Consider the following 23,741-nt stretch of genomic DNA (forward strand, 5'->3'; position numbering starts at 1 on the left):
CACACACACACACACACACACACACACACACACACACACACACACACACACACACACACACACACACACACACTTGGCTGAGATTACGTTGTGCGTTATCAGCTTGTTGTGTGGCCGCTGACGTCAAAAGGCTTAGCTAAGCTTCACGCAGCCATGATACTGATGACAGCAAACGCTACCCAGCCCAAACCACACACACACACGCACAAACAACATTTCATTTTTAGAACTGGTAGAGTCACATATCGGGGAGGGCAGTGACCAGACTGAAACTGAGCAGAAGAGCGCCGCGTGAACTTAGTGGTAAAATTCAATGCCTGGACATTAGGTTAGATGGAGGGCAACATGGACAGAGATCAGTGGCGGTGAGCTGGCAGCCTGGCAAACAAAAAAACAAGAACTTGTTGAAGACTAGCAGTGGCAATAGGCACAGGAGCCTGTTCATAGGAACTGCATATTAGGCAAGCACAGTTTTTGTACAGTGGGCCGCACGATGCATGAATGTGATCCACGCTTACATTTCCAACAAATAAAATATTTTCGAGACAAAAAAGACCCTAAAAAAAGAAAAGAATATCAAGCACCTGAAGTATAAAAAAAAGATAGTGTAATGAATGTCTTTATTTACAAAATATCCACGTATGCATACTGTATTAAGGGCCTTAATGAGCAGGGCGTGTGTGCACCGTGTATGAAAACAGCATGTATTTAATGGAGGCGTGTGCATGAAACCCTGCGTGCGGAGCGGTGTGTGAGACACACAGATAAGGCAGTGGACGTCTACGTGGAAAGACGTGGGCTTGTGCAGTTATTTTGCCACGGCCTGTGAAGGGAACCAGACGAGGCGATAAGTGAGCATACCTGTGATAAATAGATCATCGTGTAGCTATCTGCATCAGAGTCGGGCGTGCGCGTTAAATAATGCATGTGGCACGATGATTGCAAGGCATGCTGAAATACACAGTTGTGGCAGCCAGGCAGACAGGCCTGATGAATAAGTAATGGGCAGCGTCCGCCTCGTAATGTACACACACACACACACGCGCACGCACACACACAAACCATAACCACGAGCTGGTTCACGCAAAGGAGAGAGAGAATAAAATAGAAGCTCTTATTTTTGTATCCTCTTATGCTCTTGTCGCCCGCCTCCTCTCCACAGTGAGGAGGGGTTGCTTTTTTCATCCGTCTCCCCTGAGAACCCTAGACCCGACTCCAAATATGTGAGATACTGTGTCGTTTATTATTGATTTAGGTTATTTATAATACACACTCTCTGCAACCCCCCTCTCTCTCTCTCTCTTTCTCTCTCTCTGCCTCGCGTCTCACTCATTAGTATCTCTGGGATTCTCAAAATACAGACACTAAATCTGAAATCTATTTTAAAAAATACTCATTACTCTTGCTAAAAGAATACTTTTCCAATACCTATTCTTTGTCCAATCAAAACAGAGATTTTAGGAATGTGGCGGATTTCTAAAGACCATCAGAACACGCTCAGTTGACGCAGTATGTGAGAGCCCACCGTTTCATTTAATATCTTCATGTGATGCTACTAGAAAACACAGCTGAAGTGTAAAGGAACTATTACAGTATCAGGTGCCAAAACTCTCTCCCTCGCAGATTCTGCCACGTCTCTTGGTTAGCCAAATGCATGGCAACGGACTTGAGGTTGTGAAAAAATATTTGAAAAGGCCTAACGGATCAGCACAAGTAGCTTCCTGGGCTTTCAGCCGTGCCATCGGTCACTGTTTTCAGCTGTCATCGGCCTGCTTCTTGCGCGGCTAACAAATGCTTTCAAATCCTTTTCAATATGTCAACAGTAAAATAATTTAAGAGGAGGAAGTACAGGCAGAGCAGACTGAAAATAAATAGGTAATAAAGCAGAACTCTTAATATCCTCTATATTAACTTAAAAGAGGAAGAACAATAAAATAAGTTTTATATATACATTATATCATATTATTGCCTTTGTATGAGATGGCCCAACCAAAAGTTACTAACATGAACATCTTTATAAGCAAACCCCCAAATCAGAAGAACACGTAATGAAACTGGGAATTCACCAAAAGGCATGTGGGTGACTCCAAACATGACTTCTTTTTTCTTTATTTCTTTGAATCAATGTATTTTTTCTGGCCACTCTTCCCTGCTCTGTGGAGTGTACAGCCTGAAGCTGACATTCAGGGTTATCTTTGCTCTCTGATTGATGTCCACCTTGCCTGTCGGGACTATTGGTCCTCTCTTTGCAGGTTTTGTTGTTATTATCATTATGTGACGGTGTGAAGGGAACTCGTAGCACCAGATCTTATATAGGGGCTTCATAGCAAAACATATGCACACACCACTTATATTTTTAATCTTTGAAAACACAGGTGTTAAAAAAATCTTCACGACTGTGCATGCCCGTGGTGCAGTCCGCCTATACTCATAGAATCTAGAGTTACAATACATAACTGACATCCCACTGGGCTGTAGACTCTTTGTTTGTTCTTCAGGACCTCCTTCTTCAGGTTTACCTTCTCCCTCCCACCTCGTGCACATCTAACCAATGAGCAGAGTGATCAGTCTCACTTGGCTTTTGGTGACGCATTTTTGTTTGCAGGAATTTTTGTCCTTGTACAAAACAAACCAAGAGGAAGACACGACAAGTTTATCAACTCATCCACTGATTCAGATCAGAACAAACAACCCCATCCGTCCTTATCTTGCTTATGCATATTTTGCTTATGCAGCTATATACATACTTCCTTTATTTGATACCTGGCTAAAAGATATGTGGCGCTGAATCCTGCTGTACAAACCTACAAGTGCGCGCACAAACAAAAGACTTCACACAATCCTCAGATCAAGTTTACCTCAAGCTGCCACTCTAGTTGAGGTGACAAGTGCTACAATAATACCCATAACAAAAGCTCCGTGCTGCTCTGAGGAAAGACCTCAGCACATCAAAGCATCCAAACAGCTGCTCAAAAAGCCAGACAAGGTAAGAAGAGGAGATGTGGCTGCAGCGGGGAGCTCCGTTCATTCATATTTTACACCCTCTCCTTCCATCTCAATGGTAATGCCTTCTCAGTCCGAGTTTGCAGCAGACGGAGAGCCATTAGCTGTCGGCTGCGCTAAGCTCAACTTATGAGAGATGTCGGCTTCCCGCCCCGCTGCCCGTGCACTTTAAATCACATGGTTCACAGGAACGTCCCGGTGCACTAAAGCATAGACCCACAAAATCCTCATGTCCAGTGCGGATTGTAGCATGCAGGTAGGAAAGCACTCAGGTACAAACGGGGAAAGATGAGTTCAGTGTAAGTCATGACAGAAAAAAAGATTACGGTCCAATTAATGTTATTAGGCAATGGTCTTTGATGACATGTCTACCTGTGGAGGCTTGTTTATTGTGTTCAAAGAGGAGAAGTTTCTATTCTTGAACTTAAGGTTCCAGTTGTGCAAATGCGAAAGTCTCTTTTCAAAGTCTTCTTGCAAGTTCACCCCACTTAGAAAACGAGTCCGAACGACTGCAGACAACGAACCAAAGGTCTATTTCTTGTCTTAAACGAGTTTGTGGTTTAAATGCAGTCTTATCGCTGACGGCCATGTTGCAGCCATTAGGCTGTAATGAACTCTCCTTCCCGGACAGGGAAGGGCCAACCTCTGGTCACGGTGGTGTTGTTGGCCAGGAGCTAGCAAACCGTCCTGCAAGCTCAACGCGAAAAGTCTGGACCCCGGAGTGGTCATCCATAATAGATAGCTTCCAGAGGACTCCTTTGGATTCATTTGGTCCTCGGGCTTTTAAAAGCCTTTACAAAACAGACCTCTGCATTAACAAGCGCGTTTAAGAGGAAGTGAAAGGGCAAAAGCGTGGCCCGAGTCAAATCAACATAAGATCCATCAGTCCTATCTTTACTATCTGCACAGAAACAGACAACACTGGGAATTTACAAATTGTACAACTTACTGATACTTAGCTTTAAAGAAATACGCTTGTTGGTTACAGCAACTGGTTCATTTTAGCACTGTTTGGACAATTCGGACTGAAACTTCGACTGAAATAAAGCAATAAAAACAATCAGTTGATCCACTTGCTAAAGTAAAGTTTGTCCGTCCGGAGCTTTCACTTTTCTACTTTTGCAAATGTGCACTACTTGCAAAGCGTCTGGACGGTGGTCACCTTTGACCCGGAGAGTCCAAAATGGAGGAAGCTATCATATTAACTGTGTTGCACCATCCAATTGGTTACAGGAGCGGTTAGCACAAATGCATTCATAACCGTGTTATGTTAACAAGCTTTTCCTGAGAACGAGAGACTAAATGTGTGACCAGGCTCGTAGGGAGATACTGCATATTCCAAACTGGGACTATTTGCTGCTATTTAAATCATCCTTAGTATTTTTGGGGTTGCTTTCCACTAGTTTCTGCAGCAGACGATTGCTAACATTCAACCCATATTGATTACTGTGACAACAATGGTTGAAGCTTGATAGATGGATAAACAAAGACAAATTCAGACTAATGACAACATTGTTTGTAAAGCGCATTCATTCCTTATACGTCTCCACTCTTTGTCTCTCCATCTGTAAAAAAAAAAAAAACACAATCCTTTTCAACTGACACACGCTCAGTCTGCAGACATCTAGGTCTTAGTAAGACGACGCAGCCAGTCAACAAAGCAAAACACACCAGGCCATATGCAAAATTCATGACATGGCAACATGGAAAAATCTTTTCCCTCTGCAACAAACTCACTCACCTGAAACCACTGTACCTCCACTGTGATCATGCAGCACCACAGACCATTCACACGTTGAATGTTTTTGACCATTACCAAGGATCGATCTCTCTCTCTCTCTCTCTCACTCTCACTCTCACTCTCACTCTCACTCTCACTCTCACTCTCACTCTCACTCACACACACACACACACACACACACACTATAGCTGTCAGGATAATGGCACTGATGCAGACAAAGTAGGTTAAGGCATTGCCTGTTCTGCTGGAAGACAAAAACAAGTCTGGCTCTGAGCGCTCTGCCGTACTTTCTTAAACGCGGATGTGAAGAGTGTGCATGCGAGTGCGTGTCTCCCTTTAACCGGGGTGACATGAAGGCCACAACCTCAGGCTACGTCTGTAGATATAATTAGGTGCTCCAACCAACCCCAATCTTTCTCTCAGCATCTAACCTGATCTCACCTCTGCTCTCTGAAAGCTTCAGCATGCTGCCTTAAAACCACAATTTCAGTGCGTTGTAGGATTTTCAGTTTCCTTTTTTATTCAGAAACGGAGGTAAATTATTCCGGACCTGTTGTGTGAAATAGAAAGAAATAAAATAAATAAAAATATGACGAGGAGATGAGATGAAGCAAAGTGCGGCAGATTATATTTCAGTTCATCAGAAGTTCAAGGAAACCATTTGGAAACATCCCTCGGGTGATGGCTTGACATGGTTGTTAGCGCACCAGCCTGATAGTGGCTGCGCAGAAAAGAAGCAGCTGCCCACCGACTCCTGCCTACACCAAACTGGCACCGGGCAGGGTGTGTGTTGGTAGGGGGGCTTTGGGGGCCCATCTGGGGGAACTGGCACCAGGGCCTGAGGTGCCGTGTGGGCTCCCTGGTGAGCATGTGTGTATAAAACAGGTTGTCTTCCATTAGGAGAGGTGGCAAGTCGAGCAGGTGCTGATCATGTCTGCTGCTGCTGTTGTTGTTCTTGTTGGGGTGTATAAGGTACACAGGGTACACAAGGTACACAAGGTTTTGCGCTGCAGCAAAAGCAAAATTAGCAGTGTTGAGATTGGGTACGGAGAAAAAGAGTAAATGAAGAGAAGCAGATGACAAGCTGCCAAAACTCCCAAATCTTTGTGTAGGGGCATGTTCCTTTACAGTAACAGAGCAAGCACACAGACTTACAGCGTCAGGATTAAGGTCAAGCATTCAGACACACACACACACACACACACACACACACACACGAGCGGGGAGGGAGGCAGCGGGGGTCTGGCCGGCGGACAAGTATCTCTGCGCGGTCATGGTGACCTACAGACGGGGCGTCCTCTGGAACACATCTCAGGCCCCTCATTACTAAGCCTGTCCCTTTTCAACGCTTTCCGCTACCTTCTCTTCGCGTATTTCCATCTGTTTTCTACAAATGCATGCTTTTCATTCACCAAATCAACACAGAGGGAGATCCTGAAGCAAATAGGAAATAGAAGTGATGTAAATCAGGGAGAGTCATCACAGTTCTGCTCTCCACTTTTTTGCGACTTCCTTCCCAGAGTTTTGAAATGGTAATGAGTCTGCTGGTATTTGCATAATGTGCCTTCCCTCATCCCTCTACTTCTACTCATCCAGGCTCTCTTCTCCCCAAATTGCTTTTCTGCTCCCATGTCTCTCTGTCTCTCCATGTCTGTCTGTCTCTCTCACGTCTCACCCCCCTCCCACCAGCAGCTATTCATTGCATAAAGGTACGCCGTTCAGTCAGAAAACAGAAGCCGGCCAACAGGTCTGCCACTTCCTGTGCGAACAGCTCTTTGTCCCTCTTCCTCCACTTCCTCGCCGCTTCACATTCTGCTAAGCCATAATATCAGTGTTGTGCAGACAGAGTGGTGGACATGTGCGCAAAGCATTAGGGCAAAAAAAAAATAAATAAAAATAAAATAAAAAAAAAAAATACAAAAAAAGACAACTGTCATGTTTCTTGATGATTACCAACCCACCGAAAGGAGCCATACCAAAGCCCTTCTGTGAGCTACAGAACCACTTCTGGTCCACATTATCTGTCACTTCTGTGAGCCTCTATTTTCCCGTCCTCTTCTCCCAATTTCTCCCCCCTCCTCCTTCTTCCTCGTCACTTCTCTCACCTTCCCCTCCCTCCTCCTCACTCCCTGCAGTGTCTGTGCTCTGACAGTTATGTGTGAGTGGAGCGTGGGCTGCTGCTAATTTGTGCAGAGTGGGAGAAAGCTGTTTTGGCTTTGGGAAGAAAAGAGCCTAGTTTAGGCTTTGTGCACGGGTTTGGACGGACAGACGCGGCACGCACGCACACACTTAAAATCAATACACGGTTGTCTCGTCTTTGATTTCCTCTCCCTCTCCCCAAAGTCACATGTGCATTCGCAGATACAAGCAGATGCTCAAACCCACGTTCACGTTGACGTGTGGAAGTGACTCTGAAAGGTGCTGCCTATTGTTCCTCTTACAGTACCTCCCCTCCTGGGCACTATTTACTCATCCTGCTTAATATGCACCCAAAGCTGTCTCCATCATCATCATCATCAAATCTTTTCAAATGAATCATTCACTCAGATTGAGCAGCTAGTTCTTAGATCCCAAACTTATCTGGAACAAAAAATGCACAAAACACACACACACACACACACACACACACACACACACACACACCCTCATAATGACCATTTTGTGTGTTACCTTGAGTTCTTGGACAAAAAAAAACATAGTTCTTCTCGCACGCCTCCGCGGTGAACACTTCCCGCCACTAGCGTCTCGTGCTTGCACATGCGCGCTTGCGAGTCCGTGCACGAGGCGGTGGTGGAGGACGTGTTTTAATAGTGAGGTTTTGGTGAATACGAGTGCGTTTGGGAAGTAGCTGGCCTGGAGAAATGAGACCTGGATTGCACCGCACGGATTGCGAGCAAGTTTGTAAACGTGGTGTTTTGATATAGGTTTGCTGTTGTTATACACGGCCTCATATTCTATCAATTCATTAAAGGATTTATTCTGTTTTTACGGATTCTTCGCTCACTGTGGAGGCATGATTGGAAAAAAAAGGTTTGACATACAAATGGTAATCTTGAGGGTGAAATATATTCCTTTAAGTTGACCAGCGCCGACTGCTGCCTCACCAGGTTCTGTGTTGAAATGGACTTCACAGCATAGGACACACACACACACACACACACACACACACACACACAAACACACACACAGGAAGTGTTGCTGTTGCTCTTGGCACCCAGTTAATTAATTCTAACACATCTCATCAATGTGTTAATAGAGCATTGTACTGTTCTTATTCCAATAAAATGCTGTTGTCCTTTTTTTTGGCAGGCCTTTAAACATTTAGTTATTATTAGGGATGTGCCAAACGCAGATTGTTTTTTTAAAGTCTAATTTGATTCAGCAGTTCAGTCCAACCAGCCAGTCAAGATGTCCATCCAAAATGTCATCATGTCCTTAATTTCATTGGTGCGAAATTGTCATAATTAGCATATCAATTCTTGACTAATGGCCAAAAACATGTTTTGTGAGGTCACAGTGACCTTTGACCACCGAAACCTGACCACTTCATCCCTCCAGGCGTTCCTCGTATATCGCGTTCACAAGAATGGGATGAACCCTGAAAGCATAATGCCTCAGACCACGTCATACATCACTGACTAGTCCTACTTATAATACACTATTTGTCTCAAATATTTATCATGTCTTTAGTAAATGTGTTTCTGAAATGCAAATGACGCCTTCATACAGGTGACGTGCGAATGACGAGGGTCTACTGGATGACCCTTGAACCCACATTTATCCCATTCATGCAGGCAGTTAAGTTTCAGTTTCACTCTGACACATTCTCAATATATCGCCATCACTCAGAAAGGGAATCAGTTAAATGAGATGTCTAGGCAGACATCCCCCCGCTTTATACACAGGTCTAAATGGGGTATAAGAGTGTGAGTGTACGTGCATTATGTTTTCTTTAAATGCCCAACTGGCAGTACAATGCTATGCTATCTGTGTATCACAGCTTTCAAGAAGAATTTCAAGGTTATTGTCATTACAAAAACGTGGTCATCAAATTAAGTAATTGTGCTTTTTCTCCACATTTGTGTAAAGCTAAGCACAAAAATGCAATGCTAAAAAGATAAAATAGCATTTAAAGAATTTAATTTGAACAAATCACATAGAGCTCACATACTTCAAAGCCCATTACACATCCTTTATATGCTTGTATGTGTCATGTGTGTGTGTACGCCTGTATTGATGCAGTTGCATGTGTCACTGCTGCAAGCAACGTAACATGCTATTATCAGGCTAAGGGCTCCGGGGCTTGGCATCCGTATCGGTGACATCACTGCTGCATCAGCATTTCCGTACCGCCACATGGGACAAACATACCGCTCGTGGGCTGATGACATGCTGGAGTGGCGCGATCACCCCACATTCCTGTCAATAAGAGCGCGAAGTTCCAACAAAATTGTCCTCGTTTCACGTGCAGTCTCTCGTACACGCACGCGTGCGCGCCGCTGAATAACACATTGCCATGTGCTAAAAAACGACGCCGCGACATCAGCCGGTGGAAAAGGGATTACGCGCTCGGGAGTAAATGACAAGTTCCCTCAGAAACAGACACTGACTGAGTGTATTCTTGAGCCATGTATCAGCCAGCCGAGGCCACCGTGATGTCATCAAATCCCCGGCTGAGCACTGATGCTCTGTAATCACATGTGGGGCTTCGCACAACAGCAAACCCAAAAGACATGACTGCATCAGTCACTCCGCTCTAAGTGAGTGGATTTCTGCAGAAGAAGTAGTAGAAGTAGTGGTAACTGATCCAATCTGTTACCAAGTGAAAAGTCTTTGACACAGTCCAAATGAAGTTTACACACACACACACAGATTTCCTACCGAAATGGTTGAGTGCAGCTGGTTTGAGAAGTTCCACGGGCTGCTCGTTGCTGGTGAAGCCACCTGTCAGAGAGTAGGGAAAAAAGGAAAACAGGAGGGCTTAGATGTGGTGCTCAGTATGGTAACAAAATCAGCAGCTGTGTAGAGTCAAGCCATCAACAAAGGGAGGTGAAGACGACTGGACGGGGTTGTGGAGAAGCCAAGGGGACGAGGGAAAACAAGGAAATAGAAAATGACAAGAAGGAGGCAGATGTGTACAGTTATGAGGTATCTCTTCATCGTAGTGCGAGACAGAGAGAGAGAGAGAGACAACGGCGGAGCAGACCAAGCGCTCACATATGACGAGGCATCAAATCCAACCAGTGGGGCTCTGTTTGAAATCATTTCAGTCTTGAAAAGTGGCTCTCATAAACATTCTCAGTTATGTCTATAGTCAATATTGCATTAGATCAATTTCAACCATCTTTGTTACTCCACATTAGTGTCTTTGCATTCAGGATGCTGATGAACTACAAAATTCCCATAATGTTGTTAAAATCTGAGGTAAAAAACACTGAAAGAAAGTCTTTACTTAAAGTGATCCTCGGGCCATACCTTATTGGTTACTGTCGTTTTATACAGCAGCGACTTCCTTACGGTGCACTTAAAGTAACTCTTTGATTACTGTAATTTTCAATAGAATACACAGTATTCCACTGTGAAATGGTTTACAGTGCTGTACACAAACACAGTAGATTACTGTGGATTTCACAGGCATTTTTTTTTTTTTTTTTTTACAATGATGTACCAACAATGCTAATCCAGCTTCAGCTATGAAAAGCTGTCTCAGAAACGTAATGAAGATAGTTGCTCTTATGAATAAGTGCAGTTACATGTTGTCTTCTCTTCTCATCTATCCACACTCCTCTACACAAATGATTATGATATGATATACTGTATTCATGGCTGGGTCTAACCTGGGATTGATGTGGTCACAAAGATTTAAGGACAGTTTTTATTTTGTGTGTGTGTGTGTGTGTGTGTGTGTGTGTGTGTGTGTGTGTGTGTGTGTGTGTGTGAGTGTGAGTGAGTGTGTGCGCTCTGTACTCATGCACATTGGATTTTGAACAGAAACAATGAAATGACTGAATCTAAGCATGTTTCTATCCACATCAGATGGATAGTGTTGGGAGTTGGGACAAGTTACTGCCCTTGCATGTTGCTGGTCTTTTATTATTCTTTCATAAACCACAGTTTCATAAACTGGAAAAGTGCTTACAACTCAGCGTTCAACGTGCACTTTACACAATCCAACTACGTTACTCGCTCGTAGAAGAAAATTAAGTTCATAGGAGAAATTCTGAGCAGCGTTTTATGCATTTGTCTAATAAAACTGACTCATCAAGAATGAAGTCAAGTTGAATAGGAAGATGAGGGCCGATAACACCTTTAAAACGTGCTTAGAGCTGAAAGTCAGTGCCTCATAGTCCTCGTTTTTAGTGCAGCCAACACAATGAAAAACATATCAATGTCCTAATACTCCCTGACTCCACTGTACACACAGACCAGACTATTATTAGCCCGCCGGTCTGAATTGCGAGCAGACCGCTTACATGAATTTGAGAGCGTTTCCCAGGATACCATCATGCGGCAAACTGTGGCTTTTGTGTGTCACTGCCAGGCGGCAGACGGTCTTTGGCTTGGGTTTCACAGCCACCGTCCTCGTGCCCCGCTCACACTAACTCGCTGCCACAGTTCTGCTCCCACCTGCAAACAGCTCGACTGAAAAAAAATGATGCAACAGCAGCCGACAATGGTTTATCCTTATGATTGGCAGCTGGTACGGATGGTGGGGGTCAGTAATCCCATTATCACCGCGTTCACCAAGCAGACTTTTCTTACAGTCACATATTTCAAACTTCGCCTGTACCAACGTGGGTGTCGGCGCAGACACAGCAGTGAAGAGTGTGCGCTAGACAAGCAAATATTGTCAGAGTCTGGAGCAGACAAGCAACTTTCTGGAAGACGGCAGTGCTTTCTAAATGAAAAGAAAGCAACTGGCGCGAACGTGAGAAATCTCCATTGCCGTCGACCCGGAACCAGTGCTGGCAGACGTGTGCGGGGGGGGGGGGGAGCGGGGCAGAAAGGAAAATGTGAGAGCAGACCATGTGCTGTGTCACACATGAACGAGCAGCAGCGCATGACATACCCACAACACTGTGAATTTTTGTTTTTCTGGGTTGCTAGGCGCTATTTTCAGCCCAAGCAGACTGGCTCCATGATTTATACATGACTGAGGGAGGGGGCTGGATTAAATATTCATATCTTACACACAAACACGCATTCTGGAGATTCACGTTCTGAGGGGAGACCTAACCGAGAAGAAATCTCTAGAAGAAAGTCATCACAAAATTCTTTTTCCTGAGTATTACATGAAGGCTCTCTCTCTCTCTCTCTCTCTCTCTCTCTCTCTCTCTCTCTCTGTGTGTGTGTGTGTGCAGGGTGGCAGAAAGACGACACCAGAGCTCGATGGGCGAGAGACAGGCCAAGGCGAATGGAGAGTTGAAAGTGTAAGTGAGTGTTTTGCATCTTCATTCTGTCGCACTTAATAATGGCTTCCACCCTTACCGTCCCATTCACTAAAAACCATGCGCAAGGGCATGCGTCGTGATAAATGCAGAGAACGACAGACAAAGAGAGAGAAAGCGTGAGAGAAAAACTGAGTTGTAGATGTGTATATGTATGTGTGTGTGTGTGTGATAAAGGTGTATATGTATCTCTTTGTGTACAGGAAGAGTATCTCATGAAAACCAGGCAGGTTTATAGGTCGTCCAGCAGCGACTGAGCAGACGCTGACCTCTGACACCTGGGGAGGAAGAGACGGCAAGAGCTCTACGCCTTAACACGTGGTGACCAGGGAAAATCACCATGGAAACCACAACACAGAGAGAGAGAGAGAGAGAGAGAGCAAGGAACAGTGTCTTTTTAAATCTTGTGGTGCCATTATGAATACTAGCACTACACCTTAAGAGCCCGCATGTGTACAGTTTTGTACATATACTTTCCTACTTGAAAGGCGTCAAATGAATGCCGAAGGGTCCCTGGTGAACAACTCCAGTAGCCTAGTTGAAAAGCTAATATATGAACAGTGTAAACATGACATGGGGACACTGAGAAATGTACTATTTTTGATGAGATCAACAACAACAACAACAAGAAAAGCAGCAGTGGCAACAAGTTCTATCAGTTTCTCTCCATCAATTTCTGCCATCGTTGTCTTGCTGATATTCTGACCCCATCATTCACATGCTTATTTAAATCTTGTGGACGAGTAGCATTCATCCCGATGCTCCAAGAGCTTGGAGTATAGTTAATGGTTCATTTTTCCATTCATTAAATCAAGCAAAAATCCCAAACCACCCAAAAGTTTTTTGTTCATATTTTATACCACTGTAAATGTCATATCTTTGGGTTTGGAGCTGTGCATCAAACAAAACAAGAACTCTGAGGAAGTCACTTGTGCGTCTGAGAAACTGAAAAATAAAATTTTTCGCCATTTTATAGACTTGATCAATTAATCTAAAAATTATTATTTTGACAATTCACTGAATTACGAGTAATTCTGTATCTCAATCTGGTCGGTTAAAATGTCCACTTATTTTATTGTTGAGAAGGCCCTCCCCTACTCTTTAAAGATATTGTGTGAAATTAGTTTTGCGGGTATATGGTCATGAACCAAAGTACTGGACAAATTTAAATGTTGACCTCATGGTGTCGTCTGGGAGGCGTGAACGTATGGGGAATGGAATGGCGATCCATCCGGCAGTTGTTAAGATATTTCCGTCTGGACCAAAGTGGTGGACTGACCGACCAACACTGCCATGCCCAGAGACATGCCATGGATAAAAATCCACGTAGGTTCATTGGTTAATCCATGGAACGCATCTGGACAACCATGTTGTTGATAGTAACGTGTAACCACTGGTCTGGTTTCCCCAGCCTCACTCCTGATTTACTGTCTTCCCAGGCCAGCTATGATGGATAGGGTGCCTGTGTACACTGTCCACTCTGGAGCAGACGCAGTGTATATATGGAGCCTCACATTTGCCTGCAAATCACTCTTGTCCGGTCCAAACAAGGTACTTATCCATCCTGTCTAAACCACGTCACTGCTGCCTCAGAGCTGGATTGAATAGTTCTCTGCAGCACAGCCATTATCTGCTGTTACAGCGGCAACAAACGGATAAAGTTCAAGTGAGATGAGACCGCTCGTTCTGTGGTGCGACCTTCAGCTCTGCTCGTGCTGTTGCAGACTGGTTAGAAGCGGGAAATGGCATGCACTTTAAGCGGGAAATCAAACCACAACAGGAGCTCTATTTTTTTACACCGATTAGAACATATTTGTTGTGCATTATGCACGCAGCGATATGTTTATTATGTAATAAAGCGATGTCCTGCAGGGTGTTATTGCTGTGCGTAGGAGTGTGTATAGCACAGCACAATGCTGGACACCATTACTCCGAGAGTCATGTGGACACTGACGGATACTTTAATGTATTGACCTATGGTGACCCGTGCCATATGCATGCCCCTCAGCAGCAGTTAAGCATACTCTATCTCCCCCAGTGACGTGTAGGAATATACGGACATATGGCGAGTAAAAATACATACACGCCGAGGAAAAAGTACACGCATGCCTCCAAGCTGAGGTAGGGATGTGATTTGCTTTTTTTTTGTCATATCTTATTGTTTTTAAAGGCCTCGATGTGTCGACAGACTTCCGTGCGGGCAGACATACGTGATCGCCGCATGGAAAAGGAAGAGACGGAGTGCCAAGTTACCGACGCCTGGCACGAGGACAAGTTGGCTCGGAGGCTCGCAGGAAGCAGGAGTGCCCGCTTCAGCGGATACACACCCGGTGCACAATAAGGAGAATCCCTCCGTGATGCAAGGAAAGAAGAAGAAAAAAAACACGGAGCATGAACAGTCAATTAAAACGCATTTGTGCACATGGAGCTGTTGAATTTATGCACAGGCACACAACTTTCCTCCTGGAGACCAGGAAGGTGCCAAGCCACCTTTACCGCTGACTTCCAGTCCCCACAAGAGTTTGCCAGTCTCGTCCACCTGTCCGGTCCGCTACAACTGCAGCCTGGTGTATTCTGAGCCCCTCGATATCAACCCAGAGCTCTGCCACCCCTCCACTCTGCCAACTATGCCATCCTGTCTGCCGAGGCTCCACCAAAATTGCCCTTCTGCTACAACCAAACTCGGAGCCAGTCTGAGCTTGTGTCAGCCGTGCCAACCTGTCCCCGTCACTCTACACCGCAAGACAACCTGCCGCGGAGCCGCCATACAAGGGGGAGTCGCTCCAAAATGAGAGATCCGTCATGTGACTGAAAGCTAAATTAACTTTTTTTTTTTTACATGTTAATATGCAAGTTCACTACCTCATTATCAAAATTGGATGCTTTCTCTCAACCTGGCAGATTCCTCTTGGAGACTTAAGTGTGAACTAAGTAGGTCTTTTGAAATAATTTAATTACGTGATTATTGCCGTTTATAAGCAACATATAAAAGAAACTCAAATCAAATCTGAGCTCGACAAGACCTGACTAACAATTCTAGAAGAGGACCTTGAACATCCTAACACCATTGAAAAATATGTCTCCTATATATTGGAATATATTGGCTTTCAGTTTGTGTTTTGGAATGATTTTTTGTGTAACTTTTATCATATTATTAGCACGGCACACACCTGAACGAATATATCTGCAATCGTAGGTTGTTGGGCTAAAAATAAATAAATCTAAGCGATCAATTTCAAGGATTATTGTTTGTAATGCGTATTATGTAAAAAATAAAAAATAAATATTAAATTAAATACTATATTTGTTCTATGTATAAATAATTTGTTGACAGTTGAAAAGTAAAATAAATGAAATACAGAGCAGCAAATTTGATGCTTTTCTAACTTATTCCATTGCTTGGAATTTAATTTGTCTGTGTGCAGGATTGAACCCACGTCCAACTCCTCACCACCGCCCTGCTGAAAACCACTTGTTGGTGTTGCGGCCATGTTTACCAACTACTCAGCACTTCCTTTGGGCATTTTCAACCTACAAAATGAACCACAGCCTTTGACTTTATTTTTACTGCTGGACCGATTTGGGTTTGAGCGCTGTGTGTATGTGTGTGTGTGCTCATGTACGTGTGTATGGCTCAGTAGGTATGAAGCGGACAAAGACTGTATCTAGTTCATGCATTTAGTGTGGGTTCATTTCATACACACATCATCAACATCATAGATGAACAATCCTTTGGGGTGGAAAAACTAACTTAAAATGTACTCTTAAATTTCAATTAATTAAGTGTCTGAATTCATTATAATTCATCTGAGAATAGCTACGTGACATCTAATCAATCCGCTCACAGTACTGTAATTAAGGATTTACATTAGAAGTATGCCGACGAGAAAAAACATCAATCATAACAATTTGTGATGTACATACAAAAAAAAGATATTGTTACACTTGTTATCAAGGTAGATGTGACGGAGTAGATTTGAGGTCATTTGGTCCAGCCCACTGAGCTCCACCATAACAGAAACTTTTCAGAAAGAGAGGCCATGTGGTCCGGCAGCAGGCGGGCACAAAGAGCTAAGTCCATAGAGAGACAGGAGATCCCTGTGATACCAAAGACGAGTACTCTGTGTGTGTGTGTGTGTGTGTGTGTGTGTGTGTGTGTGTGTGTGTAAGGGTACTAAAAGCAACACGGACATCTGTAGAGGAGTGGAGGGGTCACTGAATAGAGAGAAGGGCCTTTCTGTTTGTAAGAGCATTACACATGTGGACATCACATGGAAGATTCCACTTACTGGTTACGCAATAGGTCACAAATATTGTAATATACACGCACGCAGGTCTACACCACATTATGTGAGCACATCTGCAAAGTATCTGTCCCTATCAGATTTTACCCAGAACACCCCGTACCACCGGCGTCACGGCTGCTCCACGGAATTTATGCACCGGCACTGTGTGTCGGTGCCTGGAATATGGGTGTGATTCCCAACGTGTCCGGTCACGCCGAATCCTGTTAAGCGTGTGTTGCAGCCACCAGCTTGGAGGATCACAGTGTGTTTGTGTTGGAGGCCTGTGATTAGTTTGTCTTTGTGAGTGCACATGTGTGGGTGAACAGACAAAGGTAAAAGCTGGAGCACGTCGATGCCTCTTTGTGGAGTTGTGCTGTAATAGAGCGTTACTCCAGAAGCATCACGTTATTTTCTTTACGTTATTGTGGCCACTAGGGGCAGGAGGATCGCGAAATACGCTAACAGACCAGGCTCTTCTCTTCCACTGTTCGTAGCTATGCCTACGAAAAGTAATGTACAGTAATTCATATGTATCCCACAAAATCAATTTTATGTAATCCACGCAATTGTGAACCAGCCAGCATAAGGAGCAACAAAGCCCATGTAGGGAGGAGTCTGGGGGTGGATCCAAAAGTACAGGACTTTCACCCAGGAGGCCGCTGTTTGTGTCCCGTGTGTAACCAGAAGTCAACGTTGAGTTATTTTTCATCCAACTTCGACACTGAAATAAAGTCACTAACCCAAACTATAATCTTTTTTCTAAACCAAGTAGCTTTGTTGCCTAAACTTAACCAAGTATTACAAAAAAAGTTATTTTTAGCCAAACCATGATCTTTACCTAAACCTAACTAAATTGTTTCCTTTAAAGAAAGAAGTTCATTTTGAAAAGACTGCATGTGTGTAACAATTGGAATACTGTCGATAGACATCATACGTACAGTTCTATGAGGATATGTTGAACAGACACAATCCTGATGTATTCTTTGCTCATAACGTTATCTCCTTATCTCTGGTCTGGAGTTTAAGAACTTCTGTGAAACATATTAGAGTAGTTTTGGTCATGCTAAAGTTTGGTGTTAGACAGGTATTGTATATTATTCAGTTCATCAGACCCCCCCGGATGGAAATGAACCGTACTGTGAAGACGATTCTAATTCGGCGCCAAAGCAGAGCGCCTGTGTGATGGAGCTAAAAAACATAATTTTTAGTTCACCAGCTGATGGCCTCCATCTCCTTGTCTGCCACCTCTGCTTTGTTTCCAACATCTCTCTTCGCATCAGCCGGGATGTGTCCGATCAGTAGCTGTCCCCCGCTAATAAAATGCATCCAGAGGGAGGAAGAAAGGGCTTCAAAGGCATTCCTGCAGTCGATATGGGAGCCTCCGCAAATCCCCAGGTGCCCTCCTGTCTCCGTTTTCAGCACAAATACTCCCTCTGTGTGTGTGTGTGTGTGTGTAACCCCCTCACACCTCACCATCACACTAATATCAGCCTCTGTCTCTTCCACTAAAGCACCATATCTTTAAATAAGACCTTAAAAAATTGGTTTCAGAGACACCCTGTTCCAATTTTAGCTTTGTTAGCAGCTGTCACTTCCCAACATTTTTTCCCAAATTTCTAGGAGACTGGATTGAGCAATCTTTAAAAGTTTTAGGATTTAATGGAAGACAATGGTCAAGATAAAAGGTTAAGATTTCCATACACACAGTACCATCCACTTCTAGGATTTGTGTTTTTCACTAAATTCCATCTTAATTTCATTCAGTTTGTAATTTAAAAAGGTGTATTTTCATCAAAGTAACAATCTCACATTCCACAATCTGTCATATTGGCAGTGAATAATATCAGACTAACGCGTGAATCTCAAAACTGACAGCAGTGGATGTTAGGTGACAGCACCTGTATCAAAGCATCCTAATGACACATCTCGCTGATAACACAATTGGTATTTATCAACGGTGTATTATCTCGGCATACTAATCTCTATGTTGTCAGCAGCTTATTTAAAGTACCCCTCCAGTCCAAACTGTGCTTCACTGTGATGTTTGAGTTCCACCGTGCAGAATGATACATGTGCAGACTGGTTTGACACCAAAGAATTGTTTTCCATATTCATCTGCTGACATGGGAATGTCTCAATGTGCCCACCCATCGACTTTATATAGGAAGTGGACGTCGTCTGTGACTTCAAACCATCGGTTTGTGGAAACCAAAACATTACAATAAACATTCATGGACTGAGATTCTGACTTCTAAGATGAAAACACAGACAACTTCCAGACAGAACAACGCCATGATAGCGAACTGTCAATCAAAAGGTAGCCCCGCCCTAAAGCATACCCTGCTCTATGGTCTATTTTACTCTAAATGGGATCCTAATTTACTAAATGAATATCATGCTGTATTGAAGAAGACTTGAAACTAGAAATTGAGACCATAAACTCATGTTTACAATGTTGAAACCTCCACTGTACATACATTCAGAATGGACTTTTCAGAGAGATGTCCGAAATGAACAATATTTACATATTCGTAGATTCTGAATTTTTCAACAAGGCAGAAGGAGCAGATTTGATTTGAAGAATTTAACATTTTTTTGGGTAAAACCCTAATCCCTCACGAACCAGCAGAATAATATACAACAACCATTGATTTTTAGAGAAATCTGCCTTGCTTCCTTCAATCTAATATAATTGTTAGTGACAAACTTTCTCTGTCTTCTCTGTTAGTTAAATGCCCTGATTCTATGATTCCTGAAGATCAACACAAAAGAATGAAATTAAACAGTGTCATTTCATTGAAACTATAAAGCATTAAAGTTTTGTAAAACTCCCTAAAAAAAACAGGGAAAGTTGAGCCACAACGATAAAAGAGTTTAGCCTAATTAGTTAAGTCCAGTTTAAAAGTGTTGTGAAAACAAGGCTACGTGTATCAGTCAGGAACTGCTCGTACATTCCTGGAAAGAGGAATAACAGCTCAGCAGCTGCTCAGCAGAAATCATCCAAACACATCAGCCTTACTGAACACAAGAAATACATCCAGCAGGACTGGGCATAGGTGTCAGTTGGTGATTTTAGATGATCTGCCACACAGTTGGGGTGGAAGAGGAAGGGAGGAAGCCGAGGAGGAGGGGGAATAAGGAGGGTTAAAAGGGAGGATGACGAGGACGAGGAAATTGGAACAGCAATGTGGAAAACAAAAAAGAAAGAAAAATAAGGATAAGGAGGATGTGAAATAATAGGGCTGGCTAAAGTGGAAGAACAGAGAGAATTAATCCTGAAAGGTAGCACGACCTATAAAACAAACACACACCTTTAAAAAAACGAATATGAACCAGAGCATTTTTTTTTATACAATACAGCCAGCGCATTCCCCATAATTAGGAAGGAATGTCTTAATGTGGCTCTCTCTGACGTCAATCCTGTACCTTCCCAGAGTTTGCTTTCTCTTCGCCGGCGCTGTGAATGTTTAGCGTGAGGCTGCTTTTGGCAAAGCTCCTGGACTCGGGTGCTAGGAGAGGCTTAGGAGGGGGGAGGGGGGGGTTCTTCGCTTGTGTAAAGAGCGAGCAAGGATGAGCACAGCAACCTCAGTTCAAGTTCTGTGATTCTGCACCGTGTTGGCAACTGCTCAGAGGATTTAAAACGTTTGAGATATTTGCATCAAAGTGCTTAAAAATCAGGGACACTCATTGCGGATCACTTTGTTAGCGATCCGCTAACAAAGTGATCCACAATGACCATTCGGCAGGTCTGCGATAGTGCGTGTCTGCAGACTTCAGGTGAACATCTTGCTTTCTCAGTCGCGAACTTTCAGGTTTTTTACAAATAACTATACTTTGAAGTGAAATGCTTTATCAAAGTTTATTAAGAAAACCAAAAGAAAGTCATATCTCTATCAAAATCCCTGGTGCATGTTTCTCTGCAAATATCTGTTGATTCCATTAACAAGGAATATGATTCTGTCAGGTCCTGAAGAAACTATTTCTATCGGGACGCAGCAGGGAAACAAATCCCCTGACATGTTGAGGATAACTTTACAGAGTATGCAGTCAAAATCTCCCTGCAAACATATGAATTACAACGCATCAGGGCAAGGTGAGGGTTGAGATTACATGCCCATCTTTTGTTACTTTTGTAGACTAAGAGTCTACAGCCATGCCAGCGGTAATGTGAGCTAAACGCTAATGTCAGCATGCTAACGTGCTCACAACTACAATGCCAACATGTGTTAAGTTCAGACTATGTTCATCATCTTAGCTAAGCATGCTAGCATCTTATCCACCCATCGGTACCTCCCACTTATCCGGAGCAGGGTCGCGGGGGCAGCGGGCTAAGCGGAGCAATGTTTTGCAGCTCTTCCTGGGGGACCCCGAGGCGTTACCAGGCCAGACAAGATGTAAAATCCCTCCGTGGTGTTTTGGGTCTACCCCGGGGCCTCCTACTGCAGTTGGACTTGTCTGGAAAACCTCTATAGGGTGGCGCCCGGGAGGCATCCTGACCAATTGCCAAAACCACATCAGCTGGCCCCTTTCGACGTGAATGAGCTCTATTCTGACTTCCCTCTGGATGTCTGAGCTCCACCTCCTATCTCTAAGGCTAAGTAAATGCTAAATGCTAAATGGACTTGTACTTGTACCGCTCCTTGACCCCTCAAAGCACTTTTACACAACACGTCATTCACCCAATCACACACCGATGACATCGGGTGGGGTTAAGCGTCTTGCCCACGGACACATTGACATGGACGAGCCGGGGATCGAACCGCGGATCTTCCGATTGAAGAAGATCTACCTTCTGAGCCACAGTCGTAGCCTCCCCATCACTGCCGACCCCGCACCGAACCGCCCTGTCCACCTCCATCTTACCCTCACGCGTGACCAAGACCCCCGAGATCCTTGAACTCTCGCGCGTGACTCACATGTGTAATGATGACCTGATGGTCTTAAAAAGAAAACACGCAAACACTGGGCCATACATTTAGCCGATGACTGTCCTTTGGCAGCGTTCAGTCGGCACTGCATCAATGAGATAAAACTCTCCTAGTGACATTATACGCAGCAACCATCTGCTTTGTGCTTGTGATCCGTGCGGCTGCTGAAACTGAGAGCTGAAAGGCAATCAGTTTGGTGTGTGTGTGTTTGTGTGGTTTAGGCCTGCGTTCACCAGCACGTCACATCAACCAGACCAGGGGGATTATCTGTAATAATACTGACTCACTCAGGTTTTAGCGAGAGTTTACAGTGGGATTAACGAATAATCTGATGCTGAGTGGATTGTGCCGTCATTGTGATTATTATTATTATCCATTATAGTGGGGTCTGTGATTTACACTGCAGATTTATTTTACCCAAGGGTCCTGTTTGCACAAGCACACAACAGGACACTAAACTGGATTTACACAAACAACGTTTTGTACCTGAAACCACTGTACCTCCACTGTGATCATGCAGCACCACACAGACCATTCACACGTTGAATGTTTTTGACCATTACCAAGGATCTCTCTCTCTCTCTCTCTCTCTCTCTCTCCCTCCCCCTCCCTCCCCCTCACCCACTCCCTCTCTCTCTCTTTCCCTCTCTTTCCTCCCCCCCCCCCCCCCCCATGGGAACATGCCAACTGTGGGCTTAGTTTATTTGTTTTTCCCCCTGTCTGCGTGCCCGCTGCAAGTTTGCCTGAGCTCCTTCGCTGAGCCCTGTGTGCGGATTCATAGTTCCCATACCATCTGATGTCAACAAGCTCCTTCAGCAACACTAATCCACTCCCAAAACTCCCCCAGATCAGTCAGCAGTGGCAGCGATTTGAAGGAGAGCCCAGTTTCGCACAAATGTGGCGTTTAAAAAACGCGAGAAATCACCTCATAAAACAATGTCGCCGCCTAACAGACTGTATGCCCGTCACTTTTTAAACTGACACAAAGCTGAAACAGAAAGTGTGAAAGCCAAAAAAAAATATGTAAAAGGTAATATTTGTGAAATATCGACAAGCATCAAAAGAGCAATGCTGTGCTGTCTATTTTGGCATATACCTGTATCCATGGCAACAAGATAAACATTTGAACACTTTATTCAGTTAGAAAATGAATCTTCCGATTGACACTACTAGTTAAAGAATATAATATATTATTTTACGCATTTATGAGACAAGATTTTAACTTCTATGTGTGTGATTTATTTTACTTTATAAAACAGACGTAATTGTTGTCACTAGATCCCTTACTGTCCAGTTCGGTGGAGGCTGTCTCTGTTCAGACGACTTAACCAGAAACCTCAAGGTCAATCTCTTCACTCCTCTCCACTAGTAAGCAGTCCATTAGCCGGCTCATCTTCCCTTAAACCGCTGGGATATTTGGAGAGGCAGTGGTGGGGAGGGGGGGGGGCCTGGGCTGAGATGACAGAACTGTCAACATGGGCCTCTGACGAGGCAGAGCACTGCCATTACTTTCATGTGAGAGGATGGGTTAATTATAAGATTTGGTTTCTAATATGGAGCCTGTCAGAGGAAGTACAGGGCTCAGAACCGGTAATTAGACATAAATCGTTTGACTGAAGCAAATGTGGGGGGAGGGGGTTGAGTGTAAGATCAGACTTTGCCTGTGGTGGGGGGAGAATCCAGCATCCCTCGCAAACACGAGCTGGAAGCTTTCGAGGTCTTAACGACAGATTTGTATTGTGGGGTGGGGCTGGGCGGTATGGCCTCAAATTTATACCGCTGTATAGTTTTAAATTATAGACGTAATGGTATATATATATTTTTCCTAAAATGTCATATTTTCAACCATCACAAAGTCAATGTAAACCCTCTAAATGCTGTCTTTGTTATTGTTATCTATAGTGATTATTTGCAGTAAATAAATGATTGTGTTTTCATTTATAATAAAAATGTTGTTTTTTAACTTGGCATAAATACTTTTAATAATGTATTATAAGCTGCTTAGAGCTAGTTTTAGGAAGTGTAACGGGTCCTAATTGATTTTCTAATGTCTATTTAACAATTTAAAACATAAATCTATCATAGTACTATTTTATACCTATAAAGTGTCTCGATTATTGTGGAACACTGTTCCTTGAGTTAAACACATATGTGCCTATCATGTGGGATTTCTATTTTATTGCCTCAAGCCCTACAGTATATATTTATTTATAATTCCTCACAATTTCCCAAGATGGGATTACACATCCACAGCACGGCTAGTGTTTCCAAATTGTGCGGCTCTAAAACGGCTCGTGTCACACTTGGACTGTCTGTTGCCATCTCTGCAGCTACG

General features: G+C 43.7%; 1 protein-coding gene across 4 annotated transcripts in view; it reads right to left on the reverse strand.

The window, feature by feature from the left end:
- hdac4 (histone deacetylase 4) overlaps positions 1-23,741 on the reverse strand; it is a 118,272-nt gene that overhangs the window by 59,605 nt on the left and 34,926 nt on the right. For all 4 annotated transcript variants that reach the window (XM_031875049.1, XM_031875048.1, XM_031875047.1 and 1 more), the window contains exon 3: positions 9,626-9,688. In XM_031875049.1, coding sequence (XP_031730909.1) covers positions 9,626-9,688 — 63 coding nt within the window. The remainder of the gene's footprint in view (positions 1-9,625; positions 9,689-23,741) is intronic.

The sequence above is a fragment of the Anarrhichthys ocellatus genome, unplaced genomic scaffold (genome assembly GCF_004355925.1).
Source record: "Anarrhichthys ocellatus isolate YVR2014 unplaced genomic scaffold, GSC_Weel_1.0 scaffold86, whole genome shotgun sequence".
Lineage (NCBI taxonomy): Eukaryota > Metazoa > Chordata > Actinopteri > Perciformes > Anarhichadidae > Anarrhichthys > Anarrhichthys ocellatus.